The following is a 15,037-nucleotide window of genomic DNA, read 5'->3' as shown; positions in this document are numbered from 1 at the left end:
AAGAAATTTATTGAACAGAACACTCCTGAAAAATCTAGATTCAGAAATCAGAGTAGTAATGTGTTTGTTACCAATTTTGAAGACAAGCAGTGGGAAATGATCAGCACATGATTTTGCAAAATCAACTGCGTAACGTTGAAACTCTCCGTTTATAATTCATGGTTGCCCAAAGCAATGGAGAAATATTCATAAAAATAAGCTAGAGGGTGGTGATGATAACGTGTGTTATTATAAAATGAGAGCAATATAGAACAAGAATTAATGTAGATAAATAGGAGGAGTATAAAGACTTTTTTCATTCAAATGTGTATCCAACAAAGACTTGCAAAGTTTTTATTTATTAGATTATATTGAGGACTACTAGAGGATGCCATGAACATGGCTATTAACTATTTAGGGAATTATGACAATAAAGAGTTGTGGGAGTAATGAAATAACGGATGAAAATCCACACTTAACTGTAAATTACATATCAAACTTTATCAATAGGGCAGGCAAGACAGATAACTAATCAAATTACAAATACAAATATTTGCAAGTATAAAATTGGATATTGAGCAAACATCAAGCCTTCTTGAGTCCTAGTGTAATAAGAACTATACTAAGATAATCATATCTAAAACCAACCCTAAAGAGTTGAAGCTTATGATCATTCCAAGGAGGATATCTAAACCAGATGTCTGTAAGAAAGCTCCTCCTTACAACTACTTTCTCATGGCTAAATGTATCAAATGAAAATTTCCCATGGTACCTTCCAAAGCCACTTTGCCCTACTCCCCCAAATGGGAGTGTATCTGCTGCATACTGCATTTATATAGCAAATTCATCTTAATAATTAGTTTACTACTAAAATAACAGAAGTTAACGACAGCCAAATTCTGTAGATAATAGCGAAGTGTCAAAAGAAATTTAGCTATGAGCAATTTAGTGATGAATTTCAAAACATAAAACAATTAGTCACTGAGAGTGTGTTTGGTGGAGGAAAATGTATTTCAATTTTCTTATGTTTGGTTGGTCCTTATTATTGAAAAAATATCTTCTCTGGGAAAATAAATTCCTTAAAAATGAAGAAAATGACTTCTGTAATAAAAATAGGGATAACAAGTTTCACAAGTGGCATTCCAAACTAATTGTCACCACCATAACCCACAACCCTATAGCCACCATCTCCATCAACCCCCACACCTCTAGCCTCCCATACCAACCCCAATAGTGTTTACCTAGATTATATACAAATGTTTTTGTGATGGGATGATATTTTCTACTTATTACCAACACCAGAAAATAAGAAAGAAACCCACTTATTTAAAAAAAAAAAATCCAGAAAAACATTTTCCGTGGAAAACATTTTCTTTACCAAACAAACCCTTACAGGAAATTAATTTGGTGATTTCCTAAGTAAATCATATATGAAATGTTGCACGATTAGAAAATTTGAGAACTGTTGAAAATTACTTGGATAATTGTATCATTGAATACCACACTTCCTGAAGATGTTCTGCTTATGATCTTCCTTCTGAGCTCTTCATCTTTGGTAAAGGCATATATGGCAAGTGGCTTTGGCTTTGCATTGATAAATTCAATACTGTCCTCGATGTTATCCATCTAATAACAAAACAAACAAAATACACCTTTATCAGAACAAGTGTTGCCCTTTTTAGGCAAATTAGAAATGTTGAAGTTATTTTAGTCATTGACTTTTTTAATGAATCGTACATAATCCCTCACATTTTTAACAAATACACACGTGCGTCAAACAAAACATCGTTCAACTTATGTGTTGGTGTTAAATGAGTCAATATATATACATGAACATTATGCATCAAGGTCCATATATATACTCAAACTAACTTTGTAATAATATTAGAATTGTCGTGGAGGGGCAATATATTTGAGATTGTTATAAGGCTGAAATCAAATTATATTGAAAAACTAATTTAAAAGTTCGAAAGTTGAAGCAGTTTGAAAGAACACAGTTAGATAAATAAGACAACTCATCAACTTCTATGTATATATCAAAGATAAATTTAGTTAAGAAAAGATTATTTGTGAAAATCTATGGACGTAATAATGGAACATATTCTGTTGTTTAGAAGTTATATTTATGTATCTACAAGTTCAAAGGGGGGATTCAAGTATTTCAGAAGAGGAATTATATATTTTCTTAGATCCTTTTTATTTTTATTTTTTTGCGAGGATTAGATAGTATTGAAAAATAATTTATAGTATATGCTCACTGTTAAGATAGGGAGCAATGGACCGAAAATTTCTTCAGTCATGATTGCTGCTTGCACCGGAGGATCCAAAAGTAATGTGGGCTCAATATACCTGCATCCACATTTATCATTATCCAAACTTAAATGCATCATTGTTGGCAACTTTTAAAAAAACACAAGATAATAGTTTAAATAAGTGCGCTTAGTACAAAGACAATATTTTTTTGAAAAATATTTTCTATTGTCAAACTTTTTCAACAAATATATTTTTTATCACCAGAGGAAAAATCGTTCACTAATGAACGGAAAATGATGTCTTTGAATTTTTTTGAACTCTTACTTTATATTTCTTCATCTAATTAATACTTAATGCTATATATTATCAATATTAACACGAAAAGTATCATATAGAGTTTTGACTTCAAACACTATCTAATTGAGGGCTCTATCATTAGTATTTATAAGCATTTTTATTTTTTATTCACCAATTAATACTGAAAACATTTCTCAAAAATCATTTTAAATGTTTTTTTTCCTCGTATCAACCATACTTTAATGTAAAAACTATGCGTAGATTAAATCAAAATGAGAAGTTACTCACAGATTATCTTCATCGGTTGAACCTCCATATATGATTGAAGCTTTTACCATTGGCTCATCTAAGAGATTCTTTATTCTCAAAAAATGCGTTTTGTTAACGATCCTCGACATTGAATGTGATTCTTTTGGATTTTCTCCAAACATTTTTGGAATGGCAAATTTAATCATTTGTACCTAGTACAACATTGAACATCCTAATTATTAGTATTTTTATAAGAAATAAATAGTATTTATCAAAATTATTACTCAGGAACATTTTAGTAGTGAGAAATTTTTGTAATAAGCATAAAAAGAATGTTATCCTCAATTTTAATTATACAAGTATAATCCTAACTATTATAGTGAATAAATTCAATTAATTTAATATATTAAAAATAGTTTTATCACTTCACTGTTGTAATGAGTAAAATTAAGTAAGTATACGTGAAATTAACCTGAGATTTGATACATTGCATAAAGAATTTAAAAGGTATATGTGAGTTTTTTCATGTGATAGCACGCGTATTTAACCTGCAGGTTTAAATTTGATTCTTTATGTCTTGAGGTGGTAATAGTTTAATTAGGTCTCTCGTAAAATTATGTTTAACTGATAATTTGGGACTCAATTTAAGAGGAACTAATTATGCCCTTTTCCAATTAGATGTATACAAGTTACAAGTTGCAACTAAAATATGCAATTTCTTTCTCTAGCATAAAATTAAATGAGAGTAAAGCTTCTTGCTTTCAAAGAGTTTTTGTATAAGAGGCATTATTATTAGTTAAATATTAGTAATATTAATCGTGAAAACCCAATATACCTGATTTTACGTTAGTTTGTTGTTATAGAAATATTAAGCAATATTTGATTAATACGTACCAATTCGTTGGCGAACGTCTTCTTGACGAGGATATAATCAATTCCAGCACATACTTGGCCAGCACAGGTCCCAAATTTCCCAGAAAGAATTCTTTTCATTGCGATCTATGAAAAAGTGAAAAGAAAAAAAAATATTAGACAAAAAAAAAAAAAAAAACTAGTACAGGATAAATCTAATAGTTATTACTTATTAAGAATCAAGGAGAATTCAGTATAATTAAAACTTCATATATTAGATATATAAATAAGCAAAAACCCACTCTTATCCAATTTATGAGAGCCTTCTTTATTCTAAATGTAAAAGATTGTTTCATTTTCCAAGAATTAAACAATTCATTATTCAATTTAACATATTAAAATAAATTTAAAACTTATTTCAATCTATTAAGAAAAACTTTAACGTCAAAATATTGATGTGAATCGTTGCATTAAAGAGTTTACATTGTTACTTCGCGAGTTTCACACTTCAAGTATCAGGTGTTATCTTTTCCTACCTAAACTCTCATCATCTATGTATTAAAACATACCTCGAAGCTGACTAGGGCAACTATCAGCTATTATATCACCATCTACTCAAATAGGTGTTTTGATACGTAGACGCTGATAGTTCAGGTAGGAAAGAGAATAATTGATAATTAAGATGTAAAATTTGCAAAAAAAGTGATAGTTCAGATGTGTTTTTGACCATTAACTCTTAATTTTTCAAAAAAGGAAACAAGAGTAAAAAACACACCTCAACTATCATTTTTTTTTTTGTGTGTTTCATACCCGACCTATCCGAAATTAGACTTTCCTACCTATCACTAGATAATTAGTAAAACACACCTGAACGCTGACTAGCCTAAATGTTTGACCTCAAATATCAAAATGCGCATGAAGCATAATTTTCTCAAAAAATTTCGTCCATTTGGCTTATGTAAGAGCTATATATGAGCTGACTCAACTATCACTTTTTTGTGTGTTTCATACATGAACTATCCGAAGTGAGACTTTCCTGCATAAACTATCACCAGATAGTTAGCAAAACACATCTCGACTTCTATATGATGGAGCGTGTACTACACTCTTCTCTTTTTGTTTAAAAAATCGTGCCACCTAGCACTCCACGTGGATAAATAATTCCATCGTGACAGAACTAATTGTTAGGTTAAAATTCAATTCCACGTGGATAATCTGCCCACATTTGTAAAAGACATTCTTCCTCATTTTGACAAGAAAATATGACCAATGAAGAAGATGAAGGAAAACAAAATGAAGGAGAAAATCTGATTAGCTCTTACAGAAGAAGAAAATGAAGAACAAGGCTAATAATTAAGAAGAAATAATGAGAAAATTTGCACAAGAGAAGAAGAAATGAAGAAAAATAGCTGAGAAATTGATGATGAAGAAGGGGGACAGCTTAGGGTTTTAAAGAATTAATTGGAAAATTAGTAAAAATAAAAATAATAATGAGTAGCTCATATATAGCTGTTACATGTGCCAAATGGACGATTTTTTTTGAGAAAATTATGCTTCACGCGCATTTTGGTGTTTGAGGTCAAACATTTAGTCTAGTCAGCATTCAGGTGTGTTTTACAAACTATCTAGTGAAAATTTAAATAGTTTAGGTAGGAAAGTCTCACTTCGAATAGTTCAGGTATGAAATAAAAAAAAAAGTGATTGAGGTGTGTTTTTAACCCTCTCAAAGACAAGTGAGGGATGACTCAGTGGTTAAACACCTCCACCCACGACCGGTAGGTCCTGGGTTCGAGTCACACTGGAGGGGAAGTGTGAAAACACTATAAATCCTCCAAAAATGAGAGGGAAAAAAAAAAAAAACCCTCTCAAACTAAATTGGATGATATAGGGAAAAGAAAGTTGAATGTACATTTTTATCCCACGAACTGGAGAGTGAATCAATGATAGCAGGACACTTTCCGCCCAGTTCCAGGGTCACTGGAGTCAAATGCTTCGCTGCAGCTGCCATGACAATTTGAGCCACTTTTGTACTCCCTGTAAACAGTTTGAGAGTTATTGAGCCAATCAAAATCAAAGAGAAAGAGATGAATATATTTGGGCTCATTTTAATTATAAGCTTGAACCGAGTGATATGGTGTGGAAAAATCTTAACAAAAAAGTTTTATTAAAAAATATTTTGACAAAATATCTATGGGTCAATTTGGGTTACATATTAACCCAAATTTTAGATAAGTTGAATTGCACGGGTCAAAACGGATTTAGCTTACAAATGGGCGAGTAATACATCTCAACCAGATTTTAGATGGGTTGTATTGGGCGAGTCAAAACTGGCTGAGCTAACAAATGAAAGGGTTAATAAGTTGGGTGAGTCATATTTTCATGGACTAACTTAGCCACCCCTAAAAAAATCAAGGTCTAGATTAGCATGTTTTAAATTAAGAAAAGGGTAATTGTAACTTTTAAAAATCAAATTTACATTCAATGCAGTGTCTAATTGAGGGTGGACATAGTTTGGGCCAACCCGAAGACCAAACTGAAATCCAAACTTTTGGGATATTTGATTTGGATCTTTGGATTATAGATTGGACTTCGGGTTTTATTTTTAAAATTTATGAATTTCGGATTGGATATTAGATTTAGTACTTCGACTTTCGAATGTATGAAAATCCGAAATTCTTATACCTTATGTTTAGGCCTATTTATATGCGCCCGATACTAATAAGTCTAAAATGAAATTTTCTATTAAATCGAATATAATATAGGATTTTTTTTTCTCATGTCTCACTCTCACCCACGACAGGCATAGTAAGAGCTATAATGGGCACATTAATTTCGTTTCTCCTGAGATGACAATGAGTATGAAAACAATAGATGCTCTGTGGTTAGTGGCAAAAAGGAGCTACTTTGCAAGCAATTACTATCCTTCCTAATAAGCCTGCTTTAAAACTCAAAAGTCGAAAATGAAAATTCGAAATATCCAAATTGATTAATCCGAAAACGACATAAAAAATTCAATCCAATCCAATCCGAGCTTATTTGGATTCTAATTTGTTCAATCCGAAAATCGATATTTTCATAGCCAATCTGAACGACCTGAACGCCCATCCCTATCTCTAAGAGTGGATCTTGTGCAATCGAGAGAATACATTAGAAAAAAGAAATACCATATCGGGCAAATTTAAGTTCAAACCTGTAAAGAAAATCTTGTCCCATTTCTGTTGCAACAGTTTCTGACCAACTGAATAATCACCTTCAATGACTTTAATAGCTTTGCTATCCAGATAAGTAGGGATTGTCTTGGCTAGCACTGATGAACATGCAGGAGCTAGCTCTGAGGGTTTCAAGACCATAACATTTCCAGCTGCTATTGCTCCAATTAATGGTTCCAATGATACACCTATGTTCAATGAATAAATAGAGTCAGACTCTTTCTAATAACCATGCTTGATCTATAAAAACTTTTTATAATAACAGCCCGTCTTTCATGTTATGTTATATTATATGTTTTCTATAACGAAGGGGAGCCTTGGAGCAACGATAAAGTTATCTCTGTGTGACCTATAGGTCACGGGTTTGAGCCGTAGAAACAACTGATAGGGTTGGCTATCTACATCACACCCCTTGGAGTGTGGCCTTTCCCCGGGCACGGCCAACACGGGATGCTTTGTGCACTAGACTTTTCTTTATATGTTTTCTATAACAACATTTCGTTATAGTAACAAGAAAATTATCAGAACAAACGATGCTTTTATAGAGAGGTTTTAAAAGTACATGAAGAGATTAATTCCTTAAGTTGTCTTCCAATGGTACTTTTACTTCATCTTATTTTAGAAGAAAATTATTTTGTCATAACAATTAATGAATCTTTATTATGGTGCAAACAACAAAGCATGATGTACAACAGTAATGGCGAGTTGGTTGTTTTGGAAGGATGAAATTTGCTTTGACATTATCAATTCTTTGTGGTTATTGAAGAAGGTAATACTTAAGGTTCATAGGTGTTTAACCATTGTTAACTGATGAAAGTCTCTGTGTATACGCTTGTCTTGCATTAATTGATTTGATGTGACGATGGGTACGTGTAAATATTTTCCTCATATCAACTTATTATTATTGATGCCACGCTATCATTTATGATTTAATCTCTAGAAACGAAACTCTGTTTAGGTATTACAGAGGACACTAAACACTAAATTTCCAGATGCGTGGGCTGCCATGGAAAGACTATCGTTCCCTCCATCAATTGCAATCCCAAGTTCAATCACAGCCTCAGAAAGACCAAGAGCAGCGTCATAGATTGCAGCTCCTTCACCATATAGCTTTGCTGCAAAGGAGAGAAGGTTTGATTGAAAGTAATACGTCTGCAGGGATCTGTCGTTAACGATTTGACCGGGACATATCCAATTGAAAGTCTAATCCCAACCTCTTTGGAAGGAGCTCCAAAAAAGACTTGACTTCAGAGTGGGGAATCTTCCTACAAGTCAGCACTAAGACAAATTTGCTCAAGAAGTTTGACTAGTTGCTCCTCCGACCCGGAGTGGATTCTAGGGGAAGGGCAGAGCCTCACCTTGCAGTAGGAAGGTGTTCGTTGTTGGGACAAGTTCAAACTGGACTGAAGGGAGGAGGAAAAAAAGAGTCCTCTCTTCCTGGGCCCCACCCCTGCAATAAGGGTGGAGCTTAGGTCAACTAACACAAAAAAGATACAGTTCACTCAACGATTGCTTTTGGGTTCCGAACTCCATATGGGGAAGGAGCATTGTTGTTTGCGAGGTCTTTAATCATTTATATGGACCCACTTTTCATTCCCTCTAAAGAGAATTACCGATTTTTTTGTTGTGATCAAGTTTTCCGCCGATTTGAAGGTGATCATAAAAATGGCTTTTTTTTTCCTTCAATTTTGATCCATCGACCGAAATTAATTACGGGCGCTAGCCAAAATATACAATACATACACACTTACTACGTATATAATAAGTACAATATATGTATATTTATGTATACAATATGTATATTAATGCTTAATATACAACAAATATATATTTTCCGACTATTATTTTCTAGGGAGGCCCAGAAAGGTATTTATCCCTGTAAAAGTTCAGTATCTTCTATCAAAGTCAGAAAATTTCAAATTCAAATTGGAACTTGGAAGGATAGGGCTTACCGAAAGGAAAATTCCAAGAGGAAATAATGAGTACTAGACCAAGAGGCTCAGGAACTAACTCTGCTGAAGAAGGGAATGCAGCAATTGGCAATTTGGCCTGTGAATCAATAACTAAATTAGTTTTAATTTGGACTAGATATACAAATTAAGTTCAAAGATTCTTTTCAGGCAAGTCTTTTTTTGTAGAGAATATATACCTTTTTGCTAGACATCCACTGCTTTAAGCCATCCAGTGCATAATTGACAGATTTTACTAATGTCCCAATCTACAGACAACGCAGAAAATTCTTAGTTAAGATGGAATTGCTATATTTACTCACTATGATAATCATGTTAATTAAATCATGCCTTCTCCTACCTCCTAATTAATCAGGGGCGGAACTACATGTTCCAAAGGTGCTTCGATTAAATCAGCAGCGCAGGTAAAAACAAAAATTTTGGCATATATATATATATATATATATATATATAAATTGTTGAATCTCCTTGACACGAGGGAGGTTTTATTGCAACAACGAATGTGCATTAAAAATTGTTTTACATTGTAGGATCGAACCTAGTTATGACATTCATCCAATTGTTTTTGATCCCCCGTTAAAATTCTTGGCTTAGTGGCTCCAAAGTACAAACCAAGTCCAACATATTTAGGGGCAGACATAGAGTATGGTATACGGATTGACGGAACCAATAGTTTTTCCGCCTATATATAGATATACACTAAATAAGACCAGCTCGGTGCACAAAACATCTGCGTTAGTAGAATTCAGGGAAGGGCCGCACCCAACCGTTGTGACATAGACAGTCTAACCTAATGCAAGCAATATTATAAAATACACTAAATATGTATGTATAAATATTCGATTGTGAACTTTGTTATTATTGTATTTTAACTTGAGATCGTTACTCATAAATTTCAGATACTGGATTCGGGAACTAGTATTTAGGTATAAACATTCGATTGTGAACTCAATTATTATTGTATTTTAATTTGAGATCATTATAGAAATTCATAATTTTTAAATCCTGAATTCGCCTTTGAACATATTACACAAGTGAATAAGCAGAGACTTCTTTCCAACCTAACTCCCTCCATTTTACAACACCACCACCCCCCCCCCCCCCAAACAAAAAAAAATGTTAAAACTAATGTACGGAGGATCATAAAGAGAGTAGTTATTCCCATACCAAGTTTCCCAATGTTATCACATGGTAATTGCTAAAGTTCGAGGGCATTCAATTAGGTGGTCACTTCACCCCTTAGCTAAATGTTCAACATTAATGCAATCTTTATAATAGGGCCAACGGCAAAAGCTAACTTGGGTCCAAAAAATGCGAGGAAGGGTGTCGTTTCAACATATTCTTATTATATTCTTTTTCTATTATTTAGAAATTATAGTTGGGGACTTGGGGGTACGAACACTGCTATACGGATTGTACTAAAATCAATGAAAGTTGTATATTAATCTATTAGTATTATATTTCTTTTCTATTATTTAGAAATAACAGTTGTGGATACGAACACTGTTATATGGATTGTATTAAAAGCAATGAAAGCTATATATCAAGGATGGGACTAATAGGAACTATTATTTTTTGGGGTAAATTGGTAACTAACTACTCTCTTTGTCCCAATTGATGTGATACACTTTTCTTTTTAGTCTATCCCAACAAGAATGATACTTTTCTAGATTGAGAAATAATTTAACTTAAAACTTCCCTTTTTGCCCATAATGAAATGATTTACAACCACACAAATATTTATGACATGTTATGGAGCACAAGTTTCAAAAGTCTTTCTTTCTTTCTTAAACCTCATGCCTTGTCAAACTATATCACATAAATTAAAACGGAAGGGGTATTACTTAAATCTGCTTGTACAAATGTATACGTGTGCAATTGAACGGCACCTCTAACTTTAAAGGGGTAATGAGTAACAATTACTTTTTGACATATCAACTTAATTAGTAAAAGGAATGTTTTATAATAAAACATTAAGGGGTCACAACTAATCCGTTTCCTAATGGTGATCGACAGTTTTGTCTGTGCTTTCTGTTTTTTCTTTTCTTGAGCTGTATATTGACACTTTTGGCCAATAAAATGTGAATAGTTACCAAAAAAAAAAAAACTAACCTGTTTGTCAAGATTTAAGTTCAATTTGCAATATCAGTGACAAAGGGTTTAAAATGGTAGAGTATCATACAGCCAGCTAAGATCGGTAACATTAGCTTAAAAAGCACATACTGTGTCTTCTCGCTCCTTTTTAAAGAAATGGATAAATATATTTCGGCATCCTGATCCCATTTAAACACATCTTGAGGAGAAGAATTTGAAGTGATTTCATGTTTTTTGTTCTTACAATTGAATTGGCGATAAGTGGGTAGATTTTATTTTGAAAATATGTGTGCCACAAAGCCCATACTTTGAGTTTGTTACTCGATTTAGCTTATATTTGTGTATAAACACCTTTTATACACTTTATACAAGATTGATACATTATGTATAATGCTTTCTCCCAGGTATAATATTGTACAATATTGTAAAATATTGTATATTGGGTTGCATGAAGTAATAATTAATGTTGGGCTGTATATTTTTGAAAATTTCCCTTTATAATTGGTTAACACTTATCATTTTTTTTTCTAACTATTGGAGTTGTAAATTACTCTATGTTAGGCACAAAATTGGAATATTTAAGCCTTGGGCCGTGCTCAGCACGGGATTCCTGGTCTAGTCATTTAATAAGCTCTTAAAAGTAAATTTACGACACCACCATCATTAATAAAAGAAGCTTTCCACTACTATGAGCCTGTTTGAATGGGCTTAAGCCTATAAGCTGTTTGCAGTTTATAAGTTAAAAAAAATAAGTTGGGGTAGTCTAACTTATTTTTTTTGGCTTATAAGCTGTTTTCAGCTTATAAGCTGCTTTAAATAAGTTGTTTTAGATAAGCTAAGTCAAATGAGCCCAATTATTTTTTTGAGCTTATTTTAAGCACAAAATGACTTTAAGCTGTCCAGTCAAACACTCAAAAAAGCTGAAAACAACTTATAAGCCAATCCAAACGGGCTCTATAACAAAAAAGAATAATATCCCCTTTACAGGCAATGACATATTACCACAAAAAGCTTTTAGCCATTGCCTCCTTCTGGGTTATTTTTTAAGGTAATGTAAATAGCAAAACAAATCAAAATATTCAACATGCATTAGCTTATCACGACAATTACCGTGTTTTTTGGTTTTAATTTCTGCCCCACTGTTTGATATTCGGTTTCGTGTTCTGGTCAATTTAGATTTTACCTTGGTTAAGTTCATTGAAGGAGAAGCATTCCTAATTATCTGGATATTTTTTCACGTTCAAGGCTCGAACTCGAAATCTGTAGTTAAGAGCGGAGAAAGTATCCACATGTTGACGAATGCATCACACAACATGGGTTGAGCTATCAAATAATTAAGTACATAAGGATAATTAGGACCAATATACAGGGATTAAATAATTAATATGTGTCAAGTTTGTTGGCGTGAAATTTTAAATAATTCAGTTTATGTGACACCTTTCGAATTTCGAGAGTCAAGGTTAACTTTGATGGTGAATTAGGCCATAACATCTTTAAGTCTTTTGAAATAAAATTATACATATTTAAAAATTACATAAAAAGTACTATAAGTCACAATATAAATACTTTAAAATACTTAAAAAATATATGATGAACTCAAGGTCAAAGAATAACTAGTTTGAATTTCGAAATTCAAATGGTGTCACATGAATTGGAACAAACTAATTATGTGTTATAAGAAAATACTACTCTCTTCGTCCTAATTTATATGACATCTTTCGGATTTCGAGATTCAAATAAGTCATTTTTTTACCGTAATTTTTTTATATATCTTTTAAATATTTTGAATTATCCGTTATTGTGATTTATAAGATTTTTTATGTTGTTTTCAAATATGTAATTTTTATTAAAAAAAATTAAAGATTCAATGTCCAAATTTACAATTAAAATTAAAATATTTAATTCTCGAAATTTGCCACATAAATTGGGACAAATGGAGTAAAAGAAAAGATATTTCTGTTTTGTTTCTTCTCGAAGAAAGTTCGGTTATCGCGGTATGTTGCTAAAACCATATGGAGGTATGTTGCTAAAACCATATGGAGGAGTTATAAAAAATTCAGAAAATAACATCCTACTCCTACCATCCAACTAATCAATAAGTAGGTGAATAACATTACCTCATCTCTGTAAGCCTCAACTTGATGTTTCCCCAGGTCTTGTTTGAGTGCTTTGAAGATGTCATCTTCTTTCTCTTCAAGAAGTCTCAGCAAATTTTTTAATTGTGACCTCCTCCATGATTCTTCTCTGGTTTTCCCTGATTTAAAAGTCTCTCTAAGAACTTCCAAATCTTTCTCACACTCCGACATCACTTGGGGGTAGGGGTGGGTGGGGGTGGGGTGCAGAGGGGGGTGGGGGTCTCCTTACTGCAGAAGTTTGTCTTTGTGGTGATGATATACGAGTATTTATACTCACTAACTAGAGACACTGGAGAAGAGACGATCATTCATGTCTTAGAATTAGAAAAAGTGACAGGTGGATCTCTCTTTTCTTTTCTTTTTTTACTTACTTAACTTAACTATAGTATTTCAAATTTGGAGAAACTAAAATTATACACAAAATAACCGGGTCTCTCTCTCTCTCATTCTGTCGCGATTTAAATTATTTTTGGGGAAATTTTAATCATGTACAATCTAGCATACAAAATTATATTCGCGTAGTCAAAATTTTAAATTACACCGGCATAGCCACTTTTTCACGGTATACAATATTATACAACAGTATACAACTTTATACACCTGAAGTAAACAATATATTAACCTTGTAGAAAAGTTATATACAATATTATACAATAGCATACAACTTTATACACTTACTGGAGGCAATGTATCGACCTTGTATAAAAGTATATAAGAGATGTTTATACACATTTTTACACTGTTATACAAAATCATATAAACTTATACAAATGTTTCCCCCTCCTCCACCACTGTATCGACCACCACTATGGGCATAACCTATTCCCCCGCTTCCAAATCAGCCCACAATAGTCAAAGAACAAAGAACAACGTCAATTAGTCCAAGAATGGAGGAAACAGTAGCAAAATGAGATCGCCGGAGTTGAAGCTCTGGCGAGAAAACACATCACCGTCAAACGTATGAATAGTGATGGGTCGATGTTTGGTGTGTGAAGCTCAGAGAATAGGGGAGCAGCACCGTGGTGTTGTTTTGGCCGGTTACGTTTCGCCGGATTCCGACTGTAGCTTGTCGGAGAAACTCCGGCGAAGTGCCCAGACGGTGGTGGTAGGTGGAAAGGAGCTGTAAAATTCACCATCGCATGCGGGGTTCATTTTAGGCAACTTCACTCTTTTGTTTGCTGAAGAAAACCGCTAAAAGAAAGTTAAAAATTGGGCCTTTAATGGGAAATTTAAGAAACAGGGGCCAATCCGAATAAATATTTTCTTCAAATTGTTATTTTCCTTTACTTAAATCGCGATGACGTAGGCTAATCAATATCAACATAATCCTTTTCTATTACTAAGAAACAATAATTAAGCATTTGTAGACAGTCATAATATAGAAGTACTAATGTTAACAATAAGGAAAATACAAAAGTCCCCTAAAAAATTGGCGATATGATTAGTTAAAAGCTTCTAAACTTAATAAGTATATAAGTCTCAATTCAAAATACACTGTCTGAATAAAAATAGAACACTAGTAAATAAGATAGGAAGGAGTCAACGACGCTGCGAACAAGCCAAACAGCTCACCCTGAAATCTTCAATGCTAAGCTCTATGCATGCTCACGGACACCGCCATCACAGGGATTGGTGTTTGTACAAAACATGCAGCAAGTATAGCATGATTACATAAATTCACGAGTACTCAGTAAATATCATTGAGCTACCCCAGCAAAGTCGTAGCGAGTGTTGGTTTAAAAATACCTACTATGTCAAGTTCTACATTTAATATAGTTTGGATAGATAATGACTAATGACAGTGCAAGGTAAATCAATCCCGAACAGCATAACAACTTATGCACAGATACATCATATAAATAATGTACAACGATATCATGAGTCAGTGAATCAGATGCTTGACACTGTCTCCCCCACTTGTCTCATAACCAACGCTTCCAACATGATCACGTACACACTATGTGTAAGGAGCCTTAGAGAAGTGACCTTAGGGAGATAG

At 33.1% G+C, this 15,037-nt stretch overlaps 1 protein-coding gene across 2 annotated transcripts; it reads right to left on the bottom strand.

Annotated features, from left to right (window-relative positions):
• Positions 1-417: 417 nt before the first annotated feature.
• On the bottom strand, positions 418-13,261 carry LOC132626528 (aldehyde dehydrogenase family 3 member F1-like). 2 transcript variants are annotated; one of them, XM_060341441.1, is made up of 10 exons: positions 13,021-13,260; positions 8,989-9,057; positions 8,792-8,888; positions 6,821-7,027; positions 5,540-5,664; positions 3,673-3,777; positions 2,818-2,990; positions 2,238-2,328; positions 1,456-1,605; positions 418-804 (listed from the first exon to the last, which is right to left on the bottom strand). In XM_060341441.1, the coding sequence occupies exons 1-10, from the start codon at positions 13,207-13,209 to the stop codon at positions 565-567; spliced, it is 1,446 nt and encodes a 481-aa protein (XP_060197424.1). In that variant the 5' UTR covers positions 13,210-13,260; the 3' UTR covers positions 418-564. The 2 variants fall into 2 exon arrangements, with proteins under 2 accessions (XP_060197424.1, XP_060197425.1); XM_060341442.1 differs by lacking the exon at positions 3,673-3,777 and having other exon boundaries at positions 13,021-13,261.
• Positions 13,262-15,037: the final 1,776 nt, after the last annotated feature.

Source organism: Lycium barbarum, chromosome 2 (assembly GCF_019175385.1).
Source record: "Lycium barbarum isolate Lr01 chromosome 2, ASM1917538v2, whole genome shotgun sequence".
Taxonomy (NCBI): domain Eukaryota; kingdom Viridiplantae; phylum Streptophyta; class Magnoliopsida; order Solanales; family Solanaceae; genus Lycium; species Lycium barbarum.
The sequence above is the reverse complement of the archived record's forward strand: the minus strand, read 5'-3'. Positions and strand labels throughout refer to the sequence as shown.

Excerpts from the sequence above, each read along its gene's own strand:
- LOC132626528 (XM_060341441.1), bottom strand. The coding sequence starts at position 13,209 with ATGTCGGAGTGTGAGAAAGATTTGGAAGTTCTTAGAGAGACTTTTAAA. Across the intron at positions 8,889-8,988 it reads AGTGGATGTCTAGCAAAAAG|GCCAAATTGCCAATTGCTGC; the intron begins GTATATATTCTC and ends ATTGATTCACAG. Across the intron at positions 2,991-3,672 it reads AGACGTTCGCCAACGAATTG|GTACAAATGATTAAATTTGC; the intron begins GTACGTATTAAT and ends ATGTTGTACTAG.